Source organism: Cucumis melo, chromosome 11, assembly GCF_025177605.1.
Source record: "Cucumis melo cultivar AY chromosome 11, USDA_Cmelo_AY_1.0, whole genome shotgun sequence".
Taxonomy (NCBI): domain Eukaryota; kingdom Viridiplantae; phylum Streptophyta; class Magnoliopsida; order Cucurbitales; family Cucurbitaceae; genus Cucumis; species Cucumis melo.
Window position 1 is genome coordinate 27,786,912 of NC_066867.1, and position 26,123 is coordinate 27,813,034.

General features: G+C 34.2%; 2 protein-coding genes across 4 annotated transcripts; one reads left to right on the plus strand and one right to left on the minus strand.

Moving 5' to 3' along the window:
• Positions 1-2,331: 2,331 nt before the first annotated feature.
• LOC103501952 (uncharacterized) lies at positions 2,332-12,662 on the plus strand. Of its 3 annotated transcripts, XR_007824876.1 has the most exons (20): positions 2,332-2,621; positions 4,447-4,550; positions 4,750-4,836; positions 4,941-5,016; positions 5,128-5,202; positions 5,468-5,521; positions 5,692-5,751; positions 5,837-5,953; positions 6,062-6,156; positions 6,248-6,456; positions 6,837-6,934; positions 7,123-7,226; positions 7,395-7,560; positions 7,862-7,984; positions 9,832-9,914; positions 10,371-10,512; positions 10,650-10,679; positions 10,880-10,950; positions 11,374-11,537; positions 11,625-11,772. XR_007824876.1 is itself a non-coding variant. In XM_008465728.3 (19 exons), exons 1-19 carry the CDS (start codon positions 2,583-2,585, stop codon positions 12,439-12,441), a joined length of 2,553 nt encoding a protein of 850 aa, XP_008463950.1. In that variant the 5' UTR covers positions 2,335-2,582; the 3' UTR covers positions 12,442-12,662. The 3 variants fall into 3 exon arrangements, 2 of the variants coding, with proteins under 2 accessions (XP_008463950.1, XP_008463951.1); XM_008465728.3 differs by lacking the exon at positions 11,374-11,537 and having other exon boundaries at positions 2,335-2,621; positions 11,622-12,662; XM_008465729.3 differs by lacking the exon at positions 11,374-11,537 and having other exon boundaries at positions 2,335-2,621; positions 11,625-12,662.
• An 8,704-nt stretch (positions 12,663-21,366) lies between these two features.
• LOC103501953 (auxin response factor 18) lies at positions 21,367-25,224 on the minus strand. The gene is made up of 5 exons (XM_008465730.3): positions 24,713-25,224; positions 23,388-24,519; positions 21,952-22,862; positions 21,797-21,862; positions 21,367-21,709 (listed from the first exon to the last, which is right to left on the minus strand). Exons 2-5 carry the CDS (start codon positions 24,477-24,479, stop codon positions 21,628-21,630), a joined length of 2,151 nt encoding a protein of 716 aa, XP_008463952.1. The 5' UTR covers positions 24,480-24,519; positions 24,713-25,224; the 3' UTR covers positions 21,367-21,627.
• Between the last annotated feature and the right edge of the window lie 899 nt (positions 25,225-26,123).

The following is a 26,123-nucleotide window of genomic DNA, read 5'->3' on the forward strand; positions in this document are numbered from 1 at the left end:
TAGTATATGTTTTTTTTAATCAAATCAAATCGTTGAGATTTGAAATTTATTTTCAAACGAGTTGATATATTATAGATTTTTCAAATCTCAATTATGAAGCTAACTTAGCACAAGATTTCCATCTTCTTTTCTCTACCATTTAATTTACAACTTATGATTTATATATATTACTTTTTATAACATTATGAAATATCTTTTAGATGGTAGGTCGGTGTATTGTATATTTTAAAAAACACATATGTTTTTTTAAACCATTTGCTAATCATAAAAAAAAACCTTATTTTTTAAACCTAGCACATAATGTTGAAGCTCCTACACCTAATTTTTGCTTGAATCATGTGAGTTTGTAGATTATATCATTCATCTTCAAGGTTTTGTTCGTCTTTCACGACCTTCATGGACTTAACGGCTTCACATGTTTTGAACGGACGATTTCTTCCTCAAAACAGTGTAGAGCTTCACGTCTTCACAAATTTCAACCGGAAAGATTCATGCACGATTTTTTTTTTTTTTGTGGAACAGGTTGAAGGTGAAAATAAGCATAAGACACATGCAGAGAGGAAGAGGGAATCTTGAATTGTGTATGGTGATTCTAATCTATCAAATAAAGTTGATTTGAGGCTTGACAGATACATTAATTATTTACTTTGGTATGTGTTTTATTATAGTGTATTTAGGTGAATTTTCATTTTTGTGAGGCTTTATTTGAACGTTAACTAGAGTATCTATTTTGCTATTTAGCTAGTTGTTCATTGTTTATTTGGCTATATTTGTTTAGAATGTCGTTAACAAAAGTAATGTTAAAGGTTGTCTTAGGTAAGTCCAAAAGTGTAAGAAAAAGTTGGAGCTTCAAGTTCAATGCTATTCGAACAACTCATGGAATAATGGAAGTTGAGTTCAATGATATGGACCACTATATGAGTTTTAATGTGGTTGCCTTGCAACCTAGAGAGACACCATCTTCCTGACACTATATGTAACCATATACCATTGTCCTAAAAAGAATATTATAAACAACCCCATTCGACAATCCCATGAGAAGAAAGTAAGAAATCTCCAAATCCAAAGATACACTATCTACATGTACAAATCATTAAATGCCATGTATACTATGTAAATACTTTAAATATATATAATAGATTAACCTAAGACCATTCATGCCAATTTGTCAATAATAAATTAGATTTCATTGAAGAATCGACGATATAACTATAAAGTGGTTATTGTCTTCCTCAACAAAAATTTTGAATGCTACTAGTGGGATCAACTAAAACACTGAATGCTTATAGTCAGATATTTCTCTTGATGGAATACAAGAAAGACTGAATGCTAATTGTTTTGGTGTGTTGGGACCATGACATCAAGTCTCTTTATATAGAAGTTTAATTAAGGTTACCATTAAATCCTAATCAATCTAGGAATAGGCTTTTACTCATTAGGTTCATACTCAATTAAGAATTTAGTGTCTTGGTTAAATAGATCACATAGACCCAATCTAATAAAATAACCTAATGTAATAAATTATCAATCCGCATACATAACCCACATCATGTCAAATACATATATGTATTACTATTTAAATACGTCTAACACATCATGTCAATACAAAGGACATGTATAGTAAATATTATTTTGAAGTTTCATATAAAATAGTTACTATAAATCTAAGATCAAAATTACTTTAAATATGGTTCTTATAATTTTGAAAAGTAGATTTTTTAAAAAGGTTTTTGAAGTACAACATGGGCTAGGGAATTTAAACCCGTAACTTCTTGTCCTCAGAAACAAACGGATGTCAATTGAACTACACTCATGTTGGGAAAAAAAAAAGTAGATTGTAGTTATGATGATTTGTATATATAAAAAAATTCTCATAAATAATTTATAAAATCTAAATTTTAATGGTAAAAGGAAGGATTAAATTCTAAATTTATTTTAAAAAAAAGACTAAATCTACAATTTAAAAAAAAAATAAAAAAATAGGAATGTAGTGTATATATTTAGCAAAAAGTAGTAAGAAAACCTTTTATTTAAAAAGAAAAAAAAAACAAAAAAGAGGATAAATTTTGACGAAAAATGATGGTGAGGCGCAGGTGCATCCTCATGTAATGTTGTGCACTTTTGCGCCACCAAAACCAAAGTTCGACTAAGAAGATATTTTTTCTTTTAATTTATATAAATTTCATCTACTTTACTTTACTTTAATTTAATAATATAGTTTGTATTTCCCATATATACATAAAAATATTTTTTTTATTTTATTTTATGTATATATTATTAAAATTTATTTATTATTTAATAATATTAATAATATGAATATTATTTTATCGTCCCCTTGTTTGTCAGAATTTTGAAAATAAAAATTTTCATTCGTGGCTCTGTCTCTCTATTCCTCTCGATCTTTACGGACTTGCCTCCTGCCGATCTCCATCTCCCTTAAAATTAGGGTTTCCAGATTTACAGCTCCTCTCTCTCAGCTGCTGCTCTTCTCTTCCTTGATTCTCCATCTTTCTCTTATCCTCTTTTCTTCAACTAAACCCTTCCGTGCGAATAGGGTTCGCAGATCTACGAATTTCCTCAACATGTTTTGGAGGCTAACTTCCCTTTCTACTTCCTCTCCTGTAAGTCATTCTATCCCATCTAATTACACCCACTATACCTGCCCAATTCACTCTTTCTTCTTTTTAATTGGTTCCGGAGATGGACGGACTTTTTTTTTTCCGTTCATTTCAGATTCGCTGATGGATGGATTTCTGTTTCTGTTTTTGTTTTCTTTTTCCGTTGATGCGTATTGTTTTCTACCTCTACCAATTACTTTGCTTTCATTTTAATTCGTTGGCCATTTTTTCTTGTTCTAGTTCCTTAATTGAATTTGGGTTTTATCAATCCGGTTATACTTTTTAGGAAATTGTTTGCTGTTTGGACTGATTGAGTTGGACTGCCAGCAGGTTTTAGTGCTTGTCGTCGTCGTTGTTTTTAATTATTATTACATGCACATATTATGAGTTGAGAAATGAAAAATGGTTCTGCTCTATGTGGGTCTCTCTCTCTCTTTTTTTTGTCCCTATGAACTGTTTCAAAATTTGAATCATGTTAGCACTCGTTGTCAGTTTTGGTTTTTCCATTGGAAGTTTTTTTCTAATTAAGTCTGGTTTAAGTCCGACTGATGAAGAGTTGACTTGTTATGTTCATATGCGTTTGGTTCCCTAAAAAATTATAGAGTTACGCTGCATAATTGTGTAGATACTTCTTGATTTATATAGCTTGTTCGCTAACTTTTGATTTAGTTTAAGTCTAACCGATTAAGAGTTGACCTGTTATGTTCATTTGCACTCTGTTTCCAAAGAAATTCTAAAATTAGGCTGTATGGATACTTCTTGAATTGAATAACAATTCTGCTAATTTTTTGAATTATGATAAAGTCTGCCCCATGTTCGTGGAACACAATAATTTTCTTGAAAACAAATATCAATCGATGGAAACAAGAATATCAATCAAATGTAATCAGCTCTTTGGTTGGATGGATGATTGAATTAGATGAAACCCGCTTGGTTCCTCAACATACTCCACATTATGAACAGCCTTTTTAAAAGGCTAAGGGTAGCTTTGACGTTTTTCCTCTTAAAGAAGTGGGGCATATGAGGCTCAAGCCTCAAGATTATAAACATTTTACAAATTCGAAATTGGCCTGACCAAGTATTCCTTAACTTAATAGCCACATAAAGAATAAAAAAGCCACCCCTGTGTCACTTAAACAATACTTCTAAGAGGATGCCTTTAACCTCTACTATTAATTAGATAGACATATGCTAGAAATTTTGTCTTCAATGCTTTTGAAGTTTCAATAGAAAAAGTTGTAATTTGGATGCCTTTAACCTCTACTATTAATTAGATAGACATATGCTAGAAATTTTGTCTTCAATGCTTTTGAAGTTTCAATAGAAAAAGTTGTAATAGTTCAAATTATCACAATTAATACTTTTATGTTTTTGTAGGCAAATTCATATTGTTTTTCTGCATTATATGATGTACGGAGGCTTTATGTCTTAGTGTGTTTTTATAGAGGCATAAGTCTCTAAACCTTTCATGAGAGGTGATAGCCTCTTATAGTCAAAGGAGGCATAGATCTAGGGGCTAAAAGTTAGAGCCTTGTATTCAGACAAGTCTTATGGTGTAAGTTAAGATATTGAATATTGAAATTTAATTTTAAAGTCTTGGGGCCTTTTAAAACGTTGATATCAAATAGGTTTCCGTTGTTCCTCAGGAAAGTACTGCGTTGTAGGCTTACAAAATCTTTCTTTAGTATGATGTTTCTTTAAATTTTAAGAGAAGCATTTAAATTGAAGTAAATCTCAAAGCCTTAACAATACGACTGATGTTCTTACAAATGTGTACTTGCAACACCTAATTATATCTTTTGTTCCTTTTCATATGTTTCACTTTCAGGTGGAATCAATTTTAGACAAAGAGAATTTCTCCTTGGAAGAGCTTCTTGATGAAGAAGAAATAATCCAAGAATGCAAAGCCCTGAACAGTCGTTTAGTTAACTTGTAGGGCTCCTTTTTAGCATGTTCTTTTATTACTAATCTGATTCTTTTTGTTATCATTTATGGCCTATTTCAATATTGTTCAATGTTCTTGTCTTATGGGCTTGGGTGTTAGAATTGTATCATGTTTGATCAATAGGAGCAGGAACGGGTCTTTAAAATTCACCCAGATATTTTAATGGACAATTTTTTTTGCCTTCAGTCTACGAGACAGAGCCCAGGTGGAACAACTCTTGCGTTACGTTGTTGAAGAACCTCCAGAGGATTCTGAAAGCAAACGGGCATTCAAGTAAAAGTTTTTTCTAATTATTTATGTGCACGCGCCACACACATGCATGCACTGCTCAGATTTTTCATTCTACACCTTGAATTCATACTGTTTTATTGAATTAGGTTCCCGTTTATTGCCTGTGAGATCTTTACTTGTGAAATTGATGTTATCTTGAAGACTCTAGTAGAGGAGGAAGAGGTACAGGCTCGTAGTTCTTTTTTGTGATGCTGATTATCTGTTTGATAATATGGTTGATGTTTCATGTGTTTAACATAAACAATGATATTATTATCTTACTTTTGACTACAGCTAATGGACATGCTTTTCTCCTTCTTGGAACCTGACCGACCTCATAGTGCTTTGTTAGCTGGTTATTTCAGCAAGGTACCTTGGAATTCTATTGCAAAAATGGATTAATCTCATTGTCCTTAAATTTCATTTTAAGTTCTAGGTGATCATATTACTATTACTATTATTATTATTATTATTACTACTACTATTATTACTATTATTACTACTATTACTACTATTATTATTATTATTATCAGTATTATTTTTTGGTTTGGATTGGGTTGGGGATCTTTGTATTCTCGACCTTGTAACTTCTCACTATTTTAATGAAAATTTGTTTTGTTTTCAAATAAATTAGGTAATCATATGCCTCATGATAAGGAAGACGGTTCCTCTTATGCACTATGTCCAGGTATGTCAATCCATACAAGATCACTTCAGATAATGCTTACTCAGATAGATGGTTGTAGGGTGTTATAATCTTATCAAAATACAGCCATGTTTTAGACTAATTTTTCTTTGGAATTTTTTTGTTTTACCGTTAAGCAAAACTGTCATCTCATGCATTGCCCCCTTTTGTAGGCTCATCGAGATGTATTGCGCCAATTAGTTGATTTAATTGGAATTACATCCATTATGGAGGTAATAGGCCTTGAAGGCTTCCCCATCAATAAAACCTTAAATCTGCTTAGTTTACACTCTGATAGAAATGGAGTTTTCTTTGCAGGTTTTGGTTAGACTTGTTGGTGCTGATGATCACGTCTATCCAAATTTTATGGATGTGATGCAATGGTTGTCTGAGAGTGATATGCTGGAAATGATCGTTGATAAGCTGAATCCATCTGTGAGTGAAAATTGAAGTTTTATCAACATTTGGCCTTCTATACGATCGTATATATTATGTATAGATGTGATGTTTAGGTTGTAATATTAATTTTTCTCCTTGGATCAGAGTCTGCCTGAGGTTCATGCAAATGCAGCAGAAACATTATGTGCTATAGCCCGTAATGCGCCGTCTGCTCTTGCTGCCAAACTTTCTAGTCCCAGGTTGATCAAGAAATGCTTCTTTACAATTAATTTCTATGTTAGTCTGTAGGTAAGTCGTAGTTGTTTTAACTCAATCATTTCTGTGATGCAGTTTTGTTGCAAGGATATTTGATCATGCTTTGGAAGATTCGCATTCTAAGTCTGGCCTTGTGCACTCACTTTCTGTATGCATTTCTTTGTTGGATCCAAAGAGATCTTCGGCGTATTCTCCTTTGTTTCACTCTTTCCGAAGTCAACATATGTATGAATGTCCAGTTCCTGTTGATCCAGAGACTGTTGGTGCAATGCTCCCTAAACTTGGTTAGTGTATGATGCTAGTTTCACTTTTTTGATGGTGTCTTAGTTCACACTTGTGCTCCCAATATCTTCTCTAAATCAATGGGCTAAATGTATAAAGAAACCACAAAAGACATGCACCCATCAATATCAGGCCAATAATCATCAAAATTTTCGAAGAAATATTTAATTATTACTGATCTGATATCGATAGGCATATGCACTTTTGGTCTTTTTTATACATCTAGGCCATTGATTTGGCATGCATGTACACAGCAGGAAAGCAGCATTGTCAGTAGCACCATGAATACAGCAGCATGGTCTCCATGGTTGCAAATATTCGAGTTACATACATGTAGGAAGTAAAATTCTCCTATTTGTTTCTGATAGCACTTCTCTCACAGGTGATTTGTTGAAACTTTTAAACTTGTCATCTGATGATAAAGTGTTACCCACAACATATGGAGAATTACGGCCACCACTTGGAAAACATCGTTTGAAGGTAGTTACTGAATCTGTGTTGTATAAATTTATATGTTCAAGTTATGTGACTGTATGGCTCTGCTGGAAGTTAGGTATCAGAGAATTTTATTTTAAGCGTGATATTTTTCTTGTTTGTTGTGTGTGTTTACTACTACTTATTATTATATATCTATTTTAAACCTAAATGAATTCTGTGTCCTATTGTAGATTGTGGAGTTCATTTCAGTGCTTCTGAAAACAGGCAATGTAACTGCAGAGAAAGAATTAATTAACTCGGGCACCATTAAACGTGTCATTGATCTATTCTTTGAGTAAGCAATTCATCGTGTCCTAATGTTGAAGTCTCGAAAGGCCTTAATTTTCTTTTGTAGGACCTTCGTATGTTAAATATTTTTGCAGGATCTTTTGTATTTGACAGCTGGTTAGTTGTTGAAGTTACATAGATTTCTATTTATGCTTTTCTATGTTCTTTGATGCAGGTACCCTTGTAATAATTTTTTGCACCATCATGTAGAGAACATTATATTGTCTTGTTTGGAAAGCAAGAAAGACGACATCGTCGATCATCTTCTTCGAGAGTGCAATTTGATAGGGAAGATTCTTCAAACAGAGAAGAATCCAATTATTTTGGCTGATTCTAATCAGGTAGAGAATTTCTTACTCTGTTTGATGGCTGATATAAATCATTGGGTTTAATATAATACAAGTTATGTTATTGGAAACATTTAATTACATTGATATCAACATAAGAAAAGTATAATTTTTCAAATTAGCATGCATTCATTGTCTCTTTATATATTAAAATCCAATTTGCATTGATTCTCTTTTTCCTTGATGTTAGTGGTTGACATGAAACAGTAACATTCTTGGTTGTAGTACTTTATTACATGAAAACCAAATAAATCTATGAGAGCTTAAAGATATGTAACATTTCTTGTTCTTGCAGCCAACAATTCCCGCTGTTGGAAAACGAGCACCACGAGTATGCAACTTAGGACATACTACACGAATCTCCAATAAGATTCTTCAGATGGCAAACAGTCAAAGTTGTATTCGGGCGTATCTTCTGGTATGGACGGCTTGCTTTATTTTCTCTACTATTCTGGAATTGTTACAGCCACACTCAATATGATGTTTGCAATTTTTTTTCATCGTGTTGTGTATGATTAGCATCTAACTACAATTTTCTAGATAATTACTAATTTTTAAAATAACCATTTTCTTTTTCCCTACACTACCAATATGTTTATTATGGTCTTCCTCAAAACTTTCTTGCCAAGGAGTAATGCCTTGTTAATTTTCAAACCTGTGGCTGTGATACTCAGAAATCCATTAGATGAATATGATTCCTGTTTGAATTTTCATGCCCGAAAAGTGGAAATGGAGTGCCTTAGTTTTTCTAAAGATTATAAAATTTAAGAAGTATCTGCCGAGCTGAAGCTCTGATACATGGGTAAAATTGAGAAGCGTAGGTTATTCTGTTCCATTTATATGTTGGGTTATGCGTTGTTGGAGAAAAAAACTGTTCCAATTTAGATTTTCTTAATTTTCTCTCGGGAAACCTCTGATCTGGTGATGTGCGAAGGGATTAATGCACACATTCAATAATATGGTTTCTAGGTTCAGGCTATGGTTGACTATAGCTGCCATGTCCTGAGGCTATAGAAGTGTTCTTTTGTTTTTTGGGTGGGGGGAGGGAAAATTTAACATTGTAGAATGTAAAGATATCATGTTGAGCCTATGACCAGACATGTTCTAATATGAGACTAGGGGTGCTTTTTGGTGCTATTTCTGAAGGCATGCTTTATAATCCTAATCCACATAAGCTCATTATGAATCAGGTTTTTACTCCGTTGCTACCAATTCTGTTTGTACAACTTTCTTTCTACAATTGTATGATATTTAGTTCTCAGTGATGGTGTTTTAAAGTATTTTTTCCAACTCTAGATCTTAGTATTATTGAGGTGCAGCCGTTGCTCGCCTACGGCTAGAGGTAAGGTGAGCCTTGATCCCTTGAGTACTTAGGGCAAGCACCTTCAATGAGGCGCCCACCTTTTGCTTCAAGGCCACATGCTCACTGTTTTCAATTGTTCAACCTTTTTCCCTCAAACTTTCTTCTTTTATTCTTCTGTTATGAAGTACCAAAGTTCGCCAATGTAAAATTGAAGAAAAATTTAAAAAGCAAGGAAGAAGAATTGAAGAAATAGAAAAGTCAAGTAGAAACAGAATAAAAGATGTCATCTCTCGCTTTTCTGTTCAGCCACTTATCAGCTATTTAACAAAAAAGAAGAAAAGGAAGATGGGTTGCAATTCGAAATGGAAGGAAAAAAAAAGCTGATGAAGAAGCTCTCTTTTCTTTCATACATTCCTAGAAGAATTGAAGGGTTGGCTGCCAACTTTGAAGAGTTGGCTGGCAGGAATAAAGAAGTTCTAAGTGCATGCTAGCCAAACTGCCAAATGGAAATATTTCTACTTTAACGAGGAGTACTCCGACCACTATCTGTTTACCTGTTTAAAAAACATTTCTATTTTTGTTTCTTTTTTCAAATATCTTTTTCTCCTCCACATTATTTGAGTTCAATTTCATTTTGATCTTAAATGATTTTTTTGTTGATATTTTAACAATTTAAAATTAAGTATTCTCTTAGCGATAACAGCGCTATTTATTATTTTATTAAGTGGGTCTCCCTTCAACCAGACTATGCCTTTAAATTGCCTCTTGCATGTGGCAGTTAAAAATTTGTTTCCTTTACTTTAAGTGCTTTTTGTTATCAACCTAAATTTAGAACGATTCTTGGATAAATTATGCTGGAACAGACTCATCTTGCTTTTATCTATTAGCTTGGTCCAATTACATTCTCTGTAATAACCACATTGCATTTTGGTTTGGTTGACTTGACTCTAAATTCCTTGCAGGAAAATACCGAATGGAATGAGTGGCAATCTACGACTTTGCATGACCGCAATGTGGTTGAAAATGTCTATCGGTGGGCTTGTGGGTATGTTTTAGCATATGCTTTTTCCATGTTTATATTCGTGAGAATAGAATCTTCAGATTGGGATTTTTGTTTATCTGAAACAGATTTGTACCCGGTATTTTCCCAAAACCTCGAAAACATGCATCCTCAGCAACCAAAATCTTATTTTTGTCAGTTATATGAAAGTTATTTGGTGCAGAATGTTCATATTTAATATTTTCACTTTCAAGCATATATCAATAGAAGATAATTTGAAAGTCCGTGTCTTCTTCCCCGCCCCTTGTGTTCGTTTTATGTTTGATTCTCCTCTATTAGGGCTGAGAACAAGCGTTTAATTCTTTGAATTTATTTCATGTAAAAGTTATTTCCCTAAAGGTTTTCAATGTCTATGCTATATATAGCTCTCTTCTTGGTGATGAAATTTTAACCTCTTGGACTATTCTTGGATTTCTCAACAATTCTTTTTTGAATTTTCAGTCGCCCAACTGCATTGCAAGACAGGACAAGGGATAGTGATGAGGATGACCTTCATGATAGAGACTATGATGTGGCAGCATTAGCAAATAATTTAAACCAGGCTTTTAGATATAAATCGTATGGGAATATCGATACTGTGGAGGTATACAACATGCGCATACATTCACCAGGCCGCTATTGTTATGTTCTTTTTGTGGAGGAATTATACTAACATTTTTTCTGTGGAGAATGATTGAACATTTGATTTATTTATGTATTCTTTCTTTGGTTTCGTTGCAGGACCCTAGATCTCTTGCTCAAGATGACGAGGTAATCATGTTGTTTTAGTGATGGGGCTTTGAGTTTATAGTTAGTGTGGGAAGTTGATTTTAGATTAGAACACTGGCTTAATTTTGGTGAAGATCTTTAGGATTCTATGTTTAAGCTAGGTAGTTGGTGCAGGACATCTTTTCATTTCCTTGTTTAATTCTCCTCAATTCTTACTGTGCTGCTGTGTCTTGTGAGTACAGGATGTGTATTTTGATGATGAATCTGCCGAGGTGGTTATATCATCGCTCAGGCTTGGTGATGATCAAGGAAGGTGAGTTTGAAATCATCTTTTGTTGATATGAGAAACATAATATGAATAAAGCGAGATGAATGCATGTTTCTTTCTCTATGATCATACCTTCATATTAGATTTGTAGCTATGTGTGGCCTGTGGGCAATAAACCTTCCAAGTGAGAAAAGTTTGTAGACGCTCTTTTATTCGATCGAACCTTTTCTTTCTGGAAATGGTTTTGGAGTAAAATGTGTGCTGATTGGATGTGACATCAACCATTAACCTTGTTTGGATGGACGATTGACGTATGAAAATATTTAGCCCTTCCAACTATTGCCTGGAAAATTTGTCGCATGGCGGTGTGACTATCCAAAGCCTGGTCTTTATTATGTAGATGATCTGATCTGTTCTAATGTGAACGATTTTGTTCTTATACCAACATTCTTCTTGTTGAATCCTCAGGCTTGTTTCCTATGGTTCATTGGCCCTTTGTGGGCATATTTACTGATATGCTTGAACACTTAGGATGGGATGTTGGGCGTGAAGAGGGAACTTTTCTTCATTATAATTCATCATATATTGATTCATATCTTTATAATGGCTATGAGAAAGTTCATCTAGGAAGTGTATGTGAACTTCTATTTGTGTCTGCTTTTTATGGGCTAACCTATCGAGTGGAATACATAATCTGCTGTGTTTCATTCTTGCAGCAGTCTATTCACCAACTCCAATTGGTTCGCATTCCAAGACGACAGAGTTAGTAGTGAAGCTGCAGGCACAGCACCACCTGAGAGGATGGATGAGATTAATCTGAATGGATCTTCTAACGGTGGTAACAGCAGTAGTGATGATGAGGTGGTGATTGGCGAGGAGGAGATGACTGTGAGCAAGAATTCTGTGATTGACACTTCCTGTTCCAAGTCCGGGCTTCCTAGTAGATTTTCTGAGGCTGAACCTGCTGGTGATGGCATCTCGAACTCTGGGTCGAGTGCATCTAACGATTTGGGATTCTTCAGGTTTGAGACACCAGATGCAGAGGACGCATATGGAGACAGGCCTCTGCCCGACTGGGTAGGATGGGGAGAAGCATCAGATTTGCAAGTTGGGGGCTCAAGTATGAACCCGTTTGAGGACAGTGATAAATCTGATATCAATGATTCCTCTCAAATTGAATTAGCAGCTCCTAATGTCAACTCTCCAACAAGAGAAGCCTTTCTTCCAAATGGCTCTCCAACTACAACAGGATCAAGCGATGGATCAGAGGGCAGTGATCATAGTCAGAAAACTACAGCTGTACCCTCATTATTTGAAGAGGATGTTGAGTTCGTTGGTGTGGAATTAGAAGGCACTGAAAAGGCTATGGAGCAGGCCCTCAAGGAGGGGATTGTTGGGGAAGCAGGTCCACTGAAGAGGAGCGTTGTCCCTAAGGTGCCAGAAAAGGAGAATTCCGATGAGAATGGGGCTGGTATCAAGGAGTTCAATGATGCAAATTATTGGAGAGTGGATCATGAGGTTGCTGTTTTGGAATGATTGTGGGGTTAATCACATTGCGTAATCTTAAGCCTGAAAAGGTTGTTTCCGACGGTCATGGACACCATTGCGGTTGGCATGAGCATCGGTGCATGGGGCGGACATATGTACAGTATATTTTTGTTTCTTTGTGGAGATTGGATGGTAGAATTCGTTGTGGCTGTCACTGTTTACCTGTTACTGACTGTTATGCTGATTATTCAAGGTTTTTTTCCCTTTTATTTCTGATTCATGGGATTTCCCTGATCCATCATACTTCATATTTAATTTATAAGAACAGCATTCTTGATTCTTATGACAAAATTTTAACATATTCAAATAGCTGGACATATTGGCATGGTTCAAATTTGACGACTGCTGCTATCTTCTGTAGTTCTCTGGGTAAAAGAAAAACTTAAGTGATAGCTGTGAGTCTTTGCCGAGAGAGTTTGGCGAACAGCTTTCAGAACTTTGGGTCTACCTTCTAGCTAATGATCTCATTAATGCCCGAAGTTCATGTTTTTTATTGTTTCTCTTCGTATTTACATCTGTAACCACGAAAACTGTAGACTGCTTTTTAATAAATTAGAGGCATGTTCTTATAAATTAAACATTCTATGCTATGCTTCCTTGTTGGAGAGTTATCTGGCCGCTATCCGAGCACAACCTGCGGTGGCTTGGATTATACATTATTAGCAGTTCCCTGTCAGGTTTGCCATCTTCTCATCCTTCCGTAATATGCTTTATTTCAAATTAGGGATGGCAAAGACAAGATGTTCTGTTTTACTTAAATGCTTATGTAGCTTATATTCATATAGTTGAGTTGAGGCGTACGTTATTGTATTCCTTTGTCTGTATTTTGTATTGGGTTCTTTGCTGCTAAGCTGCCATTACATTCGTGGCTTGATTTACTTTAGGGATTGAGACGTAGACGATCTTACTTATTTTGGGTGTATGTGGATTCATTTTTTTGTATCTGGCAAATTTTATTTGGTTTAATTTATGGTAATTGGTAGGATATGAAGACAAAGTAATGGAGTCATGAAAGAGAAACCTTATGAAAAGCAAATGATTATTAGACATTTGATGTAGATATTTAAATCTTAAAATCTCCTAACTTCAAGTACAATTTAGGCACCCATTCTAACTATAACCCCGAAACAATGCCTCTATAAAACAGTTGAGAATATTAATCCATCCCATCGGAAGAGATAGAAATGATGGGCAATACCAAACCTGTCTCCACCATAACATAAACCCCATGAAACCAAATCCTACAGAGATTTTATGCAAACATTATCATTATAATTTTGATTGCCGTCTCAATAACACTCAAGTACACCGTCCCTTCATGACGGCAATCACTATTGTTCATTCTGGATTCCCATTTCCATTTGGCAGTGTTTTAATACTTCAATAGCTGCATCATTGTCCGTTTCAAATGTGTTTTTCGATCTCTAACTGGCTTTAGTTGTATTGTTTGTTTGTGTATATATATAATTGTGTCTTTTCTTGACCCATGCAAGTGGGGTTTGACTATATGGTGTTAGTTGAGACGGAAATGATTTCAACTACCACTATATGCTAAAAAAAGTCGTTCATCTTGCATAGAGACATAATACATAGGGTTGACAAAAAACTCGCGAAGATACTCAATTGGAACGGAGATTCCTCGGCTTTTCCAAGGATGAGTCAAATTGAGGACACAAAATAAATCTTCGATAGAGAATGGGATGAGGAGCTCCTCGACCCTGCCTCGCTCCGTTAACCCTAATAACTAGCAGTTGATTAAATTGAATAGTTTGAACTACCTAGCTAGAAGTCCAGGAGGGCTAAAGTAGGCATGGACTAGAGCTGCCACTGTGACCAAACCCAAGTGGACAGTGTCTTCTCTTTTCACCAAACAAGAAAGAGTTTTCTTTTTTTATCGTTTATATGAAATTGATTGGACATGGCAGACAAGTTGCAGTGTGGTGTGTCCTGTTTGTAGGGTTCCCCATTCCATTCCATTTCATGTCAATGTTATTATCATTATCATTATTATTATTATTATTATCATATTTCATATGTATGTTCTCTGTTGTGTTGGGGCCAAGCAGGTACGGTTGCCGCCTGCAAATGCCTTTACTTTTTTCCATCTCCTTTTGTAAGCTTTTAGTGAACATTTATTCGTTTTATGCTACAGTTCACACAGCAGAAAAACCCCAACTCTATTCTTTTTCCTACCAATAGCCATTAGCCAACCTTTCACTTTTAGGTCACTATTTCTCACTAAAAAGCCTCTGTTTGTCTTAACTCCTTACCGTACTATTCCCCTCTTCTTTACTGTGGAAACCATCACCTCATACATTATTTATTTCTAATTCTAATTTTTACTCTCTACCTCTATGGTCGAGTTACTTTCAACTTCACTTTAATTGGTTGTTTGTTTTTCGATTTGACGTCTTTTGTTATAGTATATTGAGGAATGTTCGACTATCTATTATTGGTTGGAATTTAGGACAATGTTTTGATTGAAAAGTTAAGAGGGTGAATTTGTAGTGTAACCAATAATTTTTGTGATTAAACTAACTACTTGAAAAGTAAATTTTGTTTTTAATAGGTCTCTTGGATAATTACTTCTTGATTCTTCAAAATATCAAAGTTCATCGTTAAACATATTCTTTATTGATACTAAAAAATGTCAACAAAAAAACTTAGACGAACTCCTAGCTCTTATCTACAATTTAGATAAGTTATGAAAGTAGATGAAGCACCAAAAACACATATATAAAAGACTTTTACAAGATACCTCATAAAAAGTGATCTTGAGCATAGAATAATCATTTAGAATGTAAAGAAAAAAAGAAAAAGAGGAATAAGTTAATGAATAGTATAAAAACAAGGCCTTAAAAACAAATGCTAGTTAACAAAATCAGGATTTGTTTTCTCAAGATATAGAAAATCTCTTTAAAGATAGTTTGTGAGTCAATTTTGAGCATATTCCCTTCCTTTTGCAAATCCAAGCGTTGACCTAAATGGTTAGTGAGATTAATAGTCTTGCAAAACTAAAATTGAAAAAATTGTTTCAGTACAAACTCACACTATTTTCAACCAAGTGACATAGGTGTGCCAACGAACTATTTGAGCATTCAAGACTAACATCAAAATCAAGTAGGTAGGAAAACTCTAAAAAAATAATCAAAACCAGATATCAAATCTAAATTAAACATGAAAAAGATAAAAAATCAATTGATAATTTCAGTTTAAACCCACGAGAAATATACAAGTCATAATTTCGAGTAAAATTTGATTTTTCTATTTCTTTTTGGATTGAATGTGATTCTTTTCTAACTTCGCTTATCAATCTTGAATAGAAGTGCTGTTTTTTACCTAAATAAAGCTAGAAATACACGACATTTAATTTTAACAGATATTTTTCGGGTCTTAAATAATAAAGGGAGATACGTTTCGTAGTCTACCTTTGAAAGTTGAGTGTAAGAAAATAAAATTATGGTCCCATTCTACAAATCACTTATTCAATTATGTGTCTTTAATAAACTTTTTGATAATCAGCATCAAATTGTGAAAGAAAAAAAAAAGCAGCACAAGAATATCTTAAAATTTTCTCAACATTGTCATCACTCCTTAGTGCTTTTATTTATAATATCTTAAAAAGCCTCTTAATTTGACTTTTAAATACTCACATTCTTGAAGATGAACTTTTATACAACATAATCAAGAAAAAGCATTAATGAAATATTGAATCACATTCATAAAAGTAGAGTCAATATTATGTCTCAAAAAGTTAATTTTGTAGGAAAAAAGAAAAGACATAAAGTTAAAGAGAGTGTAATGGGACATATTATAAATGCTCTCCCAACATCATAATGATAATGGTAGAGATAGCTTTTAGTTGTAGACATCCCTCAACATAAATAAAACTAATTTTCTTCACTGGCCAACACTTCTTTTGGCTTTTCATTTTATATATATTAATTCAAATTGACTTGGGTTGACTTGAATTTTTCAACTTTCTAACCTAAGATCCAATCCAACTCTACCCGTATTTTAAACTAACTCAACCCTTATAGTATGGATGGGATAATCCAAGTTGTGGGATATATTATTCTTACAACTCTAATAATCCAACATGAGTTTTGAAACAAATATGTTAATTGGGTAGTTAAGGCATATGCAAGCTATTCAAATACCTATAGCAGTATGAAAATTGAAAAAGTACAGCTCAATGTCAAATTTGCAAGTCCAGTATACTTCAATCAAATAATTAATAATATATATATTTTGACAAGGAAATTAAAAAATGTTAATGAGCCATTTATTTTTCTAAAATAAAATAAAATAAAATAAATAATAAATTTTAAACTTGTAATTTTATAAAGAGTACAAAGATAGACGTTAATTATCGTTGAGCTAAACACATTTAAACACATAAAACTATATGACGTGAGGAAGGGTACAAAGAGGAATAGTTGAGAGGAAAGAATAAAAATGCACTGAAAATATGTTAAAGGAAAGTGGAAGGGATATGATAAGGAGGGAAGGAATAGTTATACGAAAAAGGAAAAAAGAAGAGGTGTTAATCATTAATTACAACACAAAATTGAAAATAACCGTCTTTTCTGTTTCCCTCTAAAAACGACAAAGGCTTTCAATATAATATTTTATGCGAAACACCAAAACAAAAAAAAAAAAAAGAAAAGAAAATGGCAACAAACAAAGCAAATTATCGTAAGAAGACGCCATGACAAAAAAGAAAAAAAGATGCTTATCGCGAGAAAGAGAAGCATAAAATATCGGGGGGGGGGGGGTGTGTGTGGGTCCAGAATTGATGTTTAAAACTTTGGGCCAAAAGAAAGGTTTAATTAAATCCAATTACGACCACATCATCTCAACCCTACACGTAATACGCTTTTAGATTACGCGCCGAATGTGTTGTTAAAAAAAAAGAAAAAAAAAGAAAAGAAAAAAAGAAAAATTGTTTGGGTTCGTTAGGAGTGAGAGTGATAGAGAGAGAGAGAGAGAGAGAGAGAAGTGATTTAGAAAGAAAGAAAGAAAGAAAGAAAGAAAGAAAGACGCAGCGCACGGGTGGGTATAGAGTGCCACGTCATGAAATCTCTGTCGCTTCTTCCTAAATTACCACTTTACCCCATTAAACGACAATACACCTTTTACCCTCCCCGTGAACCCCCCCAAAGAAAGAAAGAAAATAACACAATTGGGAACGTCTACCATAAATTTTTTATGTCCATCCAAACTTAGCTCACATGTTTGGGTTATATTCCAATCCTCTTTAGTCTTCTAATTTTATTAGTGTTAATTAAGCAATTAAGTTTTACTATTAATTATTATTGTCCTTCGCCTTTCTAAACTTTTTCTATTATCTCCCTTATTTCTTTACTTATCTAATAGAAGCGTTCTCAGTTCTAACGTATTGGTTTAAAGCCTTTATAACTCAACTTAGATTTTCAAGATATAATTACTTTTTTTAAAACGTTTTAATCACTTTTGTCATTTTTAAATGCATTTTTCTTTTTTTCATATTCATGAGTAAGTATCCATGTTAGTTTATGTGCATCTTAACTAATTAATCTCATGAGACAAACCGCTTAATTTTACAATATTTAGCTGTTAGAAAACTTGTACGATGTTATATATTTTTTAGATAGGTGCATATAAGATGGCTACTACCAATGACCTTTTTTTTTTAAAACGTTTTTAGAGCTCTTTTATGCCTTTCTCGATAATCATTTTGTTTTTTGTTTTTTAAATTAAGTCTATAAACACTACTTCCACTCCTAACTTTCTTCTTTTGTTATCTACATTCTACCATAGTTTAAAAAACCAAGCCAAAATTTGAAAACTAAAAAAAGATAGCATTCAATTTTTATTTTTTAAAACTTGGCTAAGAATTCAACTATTGTATATAAGAAAAATATAAATCATTGTAAGATTTGAAGAGAAAATATGAAAAAAAAAAAAAAAAGATTTCATAACCATTCAATTAACTCAAATTTTAAATATGAAAATTAAATTTTGAAGTGCAAAATCAAAAGATATACTTTGAAATGATTCTAATAATCACAAAATCATCCTAAAACAAAACATAACAACACTTTTTAACTTTGAAACTCCATAGAATGATAACAATTATTTTGACCAAGTTTAAGTTTGAGAATACCAATGATGTGTGGTAAAAGAAAAGAGGGTGTTGCAAGACTATACGACACAACATTTATTTCATCTTACATATAATATATAGTTTCTTTGTAATGTACTATCAATTATACATACCAAGTAGCCATTTAAATATCATTCTACATCTCCCTCTTAATTTTCAACTTCTTTACATGCATTAATTAACACGCATTAACTTTTTTCTTTTTTTTTTTTTTTTTAAATTTTTAACGAATGAAAGAAATTATGTGGCATGCACTAAAAGAAAATTGTTATATGTTTTTTTGGGATAAAGGTTGTGTCACGTGTGGTTCTTGGATCACGTGTAAAAACACACACAAGTTGCTTGGTGTCAAAGTGATATATATATATATATATAGAAAATGGAGCCATGTTGGAATTAATTAATAGAATAATTAAGGAAACAACTTCACATTGGGAAATAATACATATGAAAATGACAGCCATGTAACACTCATTAACACATGCAAACACACCCTTAAATACCTCTTTTGTCTCTCAATCATTTCCTTTTTTTGTTCTTCCCATGACCCATCATTATTTTGTATTATTACATTATTACATTTCCTTTCACTTCAATTTTTAAGTCAGCCAACCATGATATGATATAATATCCAAGTTATTCAACAGACCATCTTGTATTCGAACTCCTTTGCAATGTTATCTAAATCTATGGTTTGTTTATAAAATTGTTTTTTTAAGGATCAATAAGAAATTTGACAACAAATCTAAATGGTCTTTTCGAACGTTTGGTTAAACAAATCATTGTATAGTTTTTAAAAAAAATCATCTTTTTTTTTTTTTTTAATTTTTGAAATCACTAACTACCAACTTTTAGCTTATATGAAAATTTGTCACTATTTTTAATTAATTATTTTAAATAACAAAATTCTTGAAAATATTTACAAATATAATAAAATATTATATTTTGACAGTGAATAGATACTAAGATTTTGTTATATCGTAAATATTTTTATTAATATTTTTAAAAGATTTTTTTTATTCAACAAGAAGCCATAGGGGCAAGATTTGCAGAGAAGTCCTTTTTCAACTTGGTTTGCAATCCACCTCTTATATTAAAATCAAAATCCCCTCTTTTATTCATGTTGTCCTAATATTGTACAAATGATTTGTATTAAATAAATAATCTTACACTTTACTCATGTAATTTCTTTTTTTAAAAAACGAACATTTATTAAATTATTTAAATTGAAACAAAATTTGATTTATTTCAATTTTATATAACAATGATTTTTCCCAATAGTTTAAAAATACAAACTAATAATATATAGTTTGGTAATTAAAAGTATAAAAAAAATATAAATAATTAAGGAAGAAATACATATTTATATAAATAAAGCAACAATTATTTTAGAGGTACAATAATCTTAAAATGACATGATGATGATAGAAGATGGATTGAAATTAAAAAAATGATTGGGTTTGGCCCTAAGTTCAAAATCATTGACCAATTGTCTACTTTAAGTTGGCCACACATGGACATGTTAGCATTGGGATCTTCATAAGGGTTTTGTTTTGTTTGGTAACCTCAACAATTGTGAAATTAAAGTGTTATTTAATATAAAGTATAGCCAAATTTTTAAGTTTAGAAAAAAGAAAAAGAAAAATAAGTTTTGAATGAAAAAGAGGAAGGGAGTGGGGGAGTTTGGGTCAAATCTCCAACTCCAAAACTGCAACCACGAGAGACAAGCACAAGCACCAAAACGGCGACACAAAATGGTGGACGGCACGTGACTATTCCCTCACTCCCACGTGTGCTTGCATTGAACGTGCAACTTTAACTCACTCACTAATTATTCTTCAATCGCTTTGCTAATGTGTTTTTTCTTTTTTCTTTTTGGGATTTGCAAAAAGACCCTTTTTTTGTCTTCAAATTTCAAAACAAACCCATGAAATTTTTGAATGGATGATGAGTTGGGTTTAGAAGATGTTACCAGGTGCAAAGGGGGGGTTTAGGTTGGACCATGATTTGGTTCCACCATTAACATTATGCATTAAATTCTTTCCCCATTCCATGTGCAAAGGTTCCACATTTATGACTCAAAACTACAGCTTTGGTTATTATAACCCATCTCAAAAAGGGACAACATCAGAATAGAAACTTTGGATCTAAAACAAATTTCCATTGAAAATGAAATGTTTGTATTCGATTCGGGAGAGATCTATCTAAACCCTATTCTTAAAATCTCGAGTCTACAAAATTTATTTGATGTGTGGTTGCCTCTTAGTAGTCTATCACTAGATATAAGTTTGAAATTCAATGTGTGGTTCTCTCATGTGTCCAACATCTTAAAATGCTTCTAACAACAAAGATTATCCCTATAAATCAATACATTCCCACTTTCTAGAAAAAATTCTCAAAAGGTAATCAACAAAGGTTTGTTCCAATTTGTGAGTATTTGGCCTACTTACGATCTAATTTCACAAGACAACCCACGCTCTGTAATATTTGAGTGTCAAAAAAATCCATAAGACATTAAGTCTTTTAAATAAATCGTCACGTAGGGTAAGCATGCATAATTTTAGAATTTTTATATTTTATGCCATAATAAAGAAAAGAAAAGTGTATCTTTTTTGTATAGTGACTTCAAACTATTTTAAGCATTTATCAATAATCTGAATTCATTCCTGCATTCCTCTTAAACTCAATGTTACATGTCCAAATAAAAGCAAAAGTATCAACCACATGGTAACAGTCTCCAAAATAATTTTTCATTAGGTTCCGGGTTGTGTAAGGCAAAATTCAATACTATTGACATAAATCTTTGAGGCAAGTCATTAACAAGCATAATGTTGACATCAAGCAGGATCCGGTTAAGACATAATATTTATAGACAGTTACATTTGATGATGATACATAGTAAGACAAAAACATGATTAATAAAATGATTGAGATTTGAGTTTTTTTCCCCAGGAAACAAGCAGAATTCTGGAGCAGATACATTTCTTGGGTTCATTTTCCCTTATCATCAACACAATCAGGAAAGACTATGCAAATATGCTTAAAGGGCCAGTCTTGTTTGAAGCATCTAATCCATTTTCACCACTTCTCATTCCGTCCATCAATGTCCTACAAAATCAAAATTTCAATTTTCTTTCATTATTTTTCTTGATTCAAACACAAATTGGCAGCAAGAAATGAAAAGTTCATCCATACCTTCCCAGCTTGTCTGAACCCGAGTCTGTTAGTATTGTCAATCTTCTAGCTGTTTTGATGAAATCACTGAAGTCACAAGGAAGAAGACTTGATATATAAGTTGATTGAGGATGACAGTGTATGTGTGATGAATAAACTATCAGAATTGTTGATACCTGAATGGTTTATCTCCAGCTTGTTTCACAGCACCTGTTGCATCTTGGTACAAAACATGGCTAAGAATGTCTGGTTTTTCCATTCCAAACATATTTGCAAGCCTCCTGTATAGTTCTTCATATGAACTGATGACCGAAAGGTTGAGTGTGCGGCCTACGTCTTCTGACTCCATAAATACCTTGCAGTGACCGATGTCTAGGCCGAGTTCAGTGGCTTGATAACCCTGGTACCATGGAAATCCTACTCCTGGTGATTTGTTAGGAGAAATTTGCTGCTTGAAAGCGGATCCTGAGCCATCGGAGTGAAACTTCACCCTCTCCACATTTACATCTGAGGAACTTTTCTCGGTACGAGGTGAGTGAATGTCACTGGAAGAGCTGCAAGTGATTTGCTGTTCAGTCAGTATAGGTTGACCAAAGAGTAAAAATTGATGCTTCTTCACTGAATCGGATCTTTCCAACTTTGGACCAGTCTTTTCCCCGTTTAGCAACACCGACGAGTTATGACTGCTGCTGTCTCTGTGGTCTGTAACTGATCGATTGGAAATCCTAGAGTGAAAATCAATCTGCTGAAAACTGGACGGAACCAGCCCCAATTGCAGTTTGTTGTTGAGATGGAAATCTGATAAAGATATTCCAAATTGAGTATGCCTGGCTCCCTGTATGCCTACAGAAGTGTTATCAGATAAACAACACATGGGACTGCTTGGCCTAAGGGTATTGCTCGAAAACGATGACGACAGTGGGAATTGGCTGTCGAGGGGAAAGTCTGGATGTTGTGGTAGTCGAAACTTCTTTCTCGGTGGAGAAAAAGGTGATAATTGAATGACGGGCATGTTCGATACCAGTTCAACCAACCATGGACTAACACGCTTCACATTCTGTAACAAATCTGGTTCATCCCATGTCACCTGCAGGTAGGGTTTTACCGTATAAATTCAAGAACAAAATTACACTATGAACCACACTACTTTAATGCAATCGGAGAAGCACAAATGAAGGCCTGACGACATAGGAAAAGGCAAATGATTTCGTGATAAAGCATGACGGAAATATGATATAATGAATGAGGCATTCTTCTACCAAAATCAAACCTGAACCGCATTCACCACAATAGAAGAACTTGCCCCACATTCTATCAGCAACACACATAAGAGCAAATCCTATCTCTCACACGGTGATAAATTCTCAAACAACAAAAATGCAAAAGAGGGGTAAACTATTGAAGCGAGAAAGAGTATCTTCTTTTTGAGCACCTAGAAATCTTCCGGATCACGAGACTGAAACTAGGAATAAATGAAACCAGACAAAATCAAATCTTTGGTACTAAACAGCAGCTTCTCAGGTGAATTAATGCACTTCAACGACAGTGGCCGGAGCAGAAGAAATTGTAGAGGAAAATGAATGAAACAGAGAGAAGGCGAAGGAGGAGATACCTGAAGAAGTCGCCATGGAGAATTAGGCCAACGGATAGGATCAGCAACTTGAACAGAAGAAATGGTGCCCATAAACCAACTAATCCGAGAAGAATCCTCAGTCTCAAATGGCATCTTGAACCTCATACCAGAGCACCATTGGATCCTCATGGCGGCTCTTACCGATGAGGCCTTAACACAGAACTCCGGCGTGCTGGCACGTGGGTAATAAACCACCTCAAACGGCTGTCCACTCGCCGCAAGCGCCGCCGCTTCCATCACTGATTCCGGCCTTACTTTACCTTTTCCCCTCAAATTCCCACCACTACCACTGGAACTTAAAGACCCTTTTCTACTCAACTTGTTGTCATCATCTCTTAAAAACATCGTCAATCCACCGTAAGGTGGGATGCAATTTCCACCGCCGGGATTCCATCCGTACGGGTGATCGGAGGCACACCCAATTGCGCGTTTGGCTCGCCGGATTCCGACACAGAGGTCGCCATTTTTGGATCTTAGAAAAACAATCGAATCACCGGCGACGAGCTTCTTCTGATTCACAAAAGTACTCCACCCAGTAGTCAACAAATGCCGGCGAGGCGTCCCCCTATATATATGGCGGAACTTCCAAACCTCGCCGTGAACATCCTTGGCAATCACCGTCTGAACCGGCGGATCCGCCGTGTAATCCAGCCGTGGAAAAATCGTCTCTGCACAGTACCTCGGAACCGAGAACCCACCGCCGTTGTTGGCATCGGATTGAGTCAACGTCTTGGCAAAGGAAGCCGGTTTCTCCATATTATTCTCAGACCCATTACTCCCAAACCCACCTTCTTCCTCAAAATTAAGGTCGTTGTTCGGCAATGGAACCATTCTTACATTAGCAAAAACCTCATCCGTTTCAAGGTCAGCCAAGAACTTGACGGCGAGCACTCGGCAAGGAATAAGAGGCGGGACTCTAAGCGAAGAGGTGAAATCGACAGTGGCCTGAGCGTGCTCGGCGTGACCCTGAGGAAAGTAGAAAACCTTGGAGTTAATCGCCGGCATCTGAACCATACCTCCGGCACAGGCATGCCATAGTTGAGGATCTAAAGTTTTCTCTGCTTCTTTCATTCGAATGATTGCGTTTTTCCCCCCAAATGTAAACTAAACCCTGAGGAAAAGGAATCAAAGAAAACTAATGAGAAAAACAGAGCCCCTCTTCAAACTAGAATGAACGTTCAACATCAAGGGTGTTTAATAACTGACCAAGAAAAAGAGACGAAACGAATAAAATTAAATGAAGAAAACAGAGAACCCCATTTTCATTAGCATGAAATAATAATTGAATCAGAATTAATTGTTACCTTAAGATCAGCCTCGCCCTCTCAAACAAACCCAAACCCAAACCCAGTTTTGTTTGTCGCCAATAGTACAGCTTCCTTTACTGAACAAGGGAAGAAGAAGCTCAGAGTGGGAATGCAATAACCAAACCCAAAACCCTCAGATTCAGCATCTTGGGTTACTAAGTTGAAGTCAAAATAAAACCCAGAAAATGAAATTTGAAAAGAAACCCAAGTGAGAAGATGAAGAAGAAAGAACAAATCTTCCCAGGTCGGAGGTTGTTGTGAAGCATTCAAGAGAGAGTGAAAATGGGGGAGGGTATGTGTATAGATCCCAAATGGCGAGGGGTGTTGGTTGAAGCCAAGGAAGGGAAGGGGAAGGAAACAAACAAAAGAACCAAACAAACAATCTGAAAATGGACAAAGGAAAACGAGAAAACAAGGAAAAGGGAAAGAAAGAGAAGAGAAGGAGGTTGTGTGTGTTTATGGTTGGGGGATTGGATTCGTATCGTATCGCGGGATGAAAAAATGGGGGAATGAAATGAAATGGAATGGTGGATGATGAATATGAAATCCTAAAACGAAGGGTACAGTGAATGAAGAAGTAGCAGACAAATCCTGTTTTTACTCTTCTCTTCTTTTAAACCCTACCTTTCCTTTTCTTTCTTTTACCTCTCTGTTTTTCTCTCTGTTTCCTTTGGGCCATATATATATATATACACATATATATTTACACCCAACTACAGATGGATGGATGGGATAGAAGAATCTTTCACTTCCAATGAAGAGGTTATAGTTACTATTATCATCTTTATTGAATTATTGTTCTTTATCCCTCAAACTATGTTCACTTCCAAAGAAATTTGTAGGCATCAATTTCATATTTGTTTTTAATTTACTTCTGTGGGTTTCAAGATTTAAATATTTGGTTTGTTTTTATTTAGCATGTTGATTATAATTGACTCATCCATTCGGGCTCGTTTCTTGTCAATCTCTCTTACGGTTAAGTCAGATTTCGTAGTTGTTATTTTACACTCATTATTTTTCAAATCTTTCTAAAACTAAGAATGAGGTTGATGATACACCATATCTTATTTATCAAGGTGAGTGCTTTTTCTTTCGTTAGATGTAATTTTGTTACTCACCTAATTGTATATGATTATTTTGGTGTGTTGTTTTCTTTTCTTGTTTAAAAAACACATAAGGTCCTTGGAACTCTTGTTTTTGTGAAAGAATGTCCTTTATTTACTCGTTGATTCTTTTTCAAAAAAAAATTTAAATGACATAACAACTTATCCTTAAACTATTAGGAGAATTTAATCCTAAAATTTAGTAATTTAACCATCTCTTAAAAAGTTTTAGTTTGTTGGACAAAAAGTCATGTTTGGTTTGTTAGGTTTCTCAAATTTTCAATTTTATCCTTTTTAACATTTAA

Excerpts from the sequence above, each read along its gene's own strand:
- LOC103501953 (XM_008465730.3), bottom strand. The coding sequence starts at position 24,479 with ATGAAAGAAGCAGAGAAAACTTTAGATCCTCAACTATGGCATGCCTGT. Across the intron at positions 21,863-21,951 it reads GCTGGAGATAAACCATTCAG|TGATTTCATCAAAACAGCTA; the intron begins GTATCAACAATT and ends TTGTGACTTCAG. Across the intron at positions 21,710-21,796 it reads GGTTCAGACAAGCTGGGAAG|GACATTGATGGACGGAATGA; the intron begins GTATGGATGAAC and ends TTGATTTTGTAG.
- LOC103501952 (XM_008465728.3), top strand. The coding sequence starts at position 2,583 with ATGTTTTGGAGGCTAACTTCCCTTTCTACTTCCTCTCCT. Across the intron at positions 6,935-7,122 it reads TTGGAAAACATCGTTTGAAG|ATTGTGGAGTTCATTTCAGT; the intron begins GTAGTTACTGAA and ends GTCCTATTGTAG. Across the intron at positions 10,951-11,621 it reads CTTGGTGATGATCAAGGAAG|CAGTCTATTCACCAACTCCA; the intron begins GTGAGTTTGAAA and ends TCATTCTTGCAG.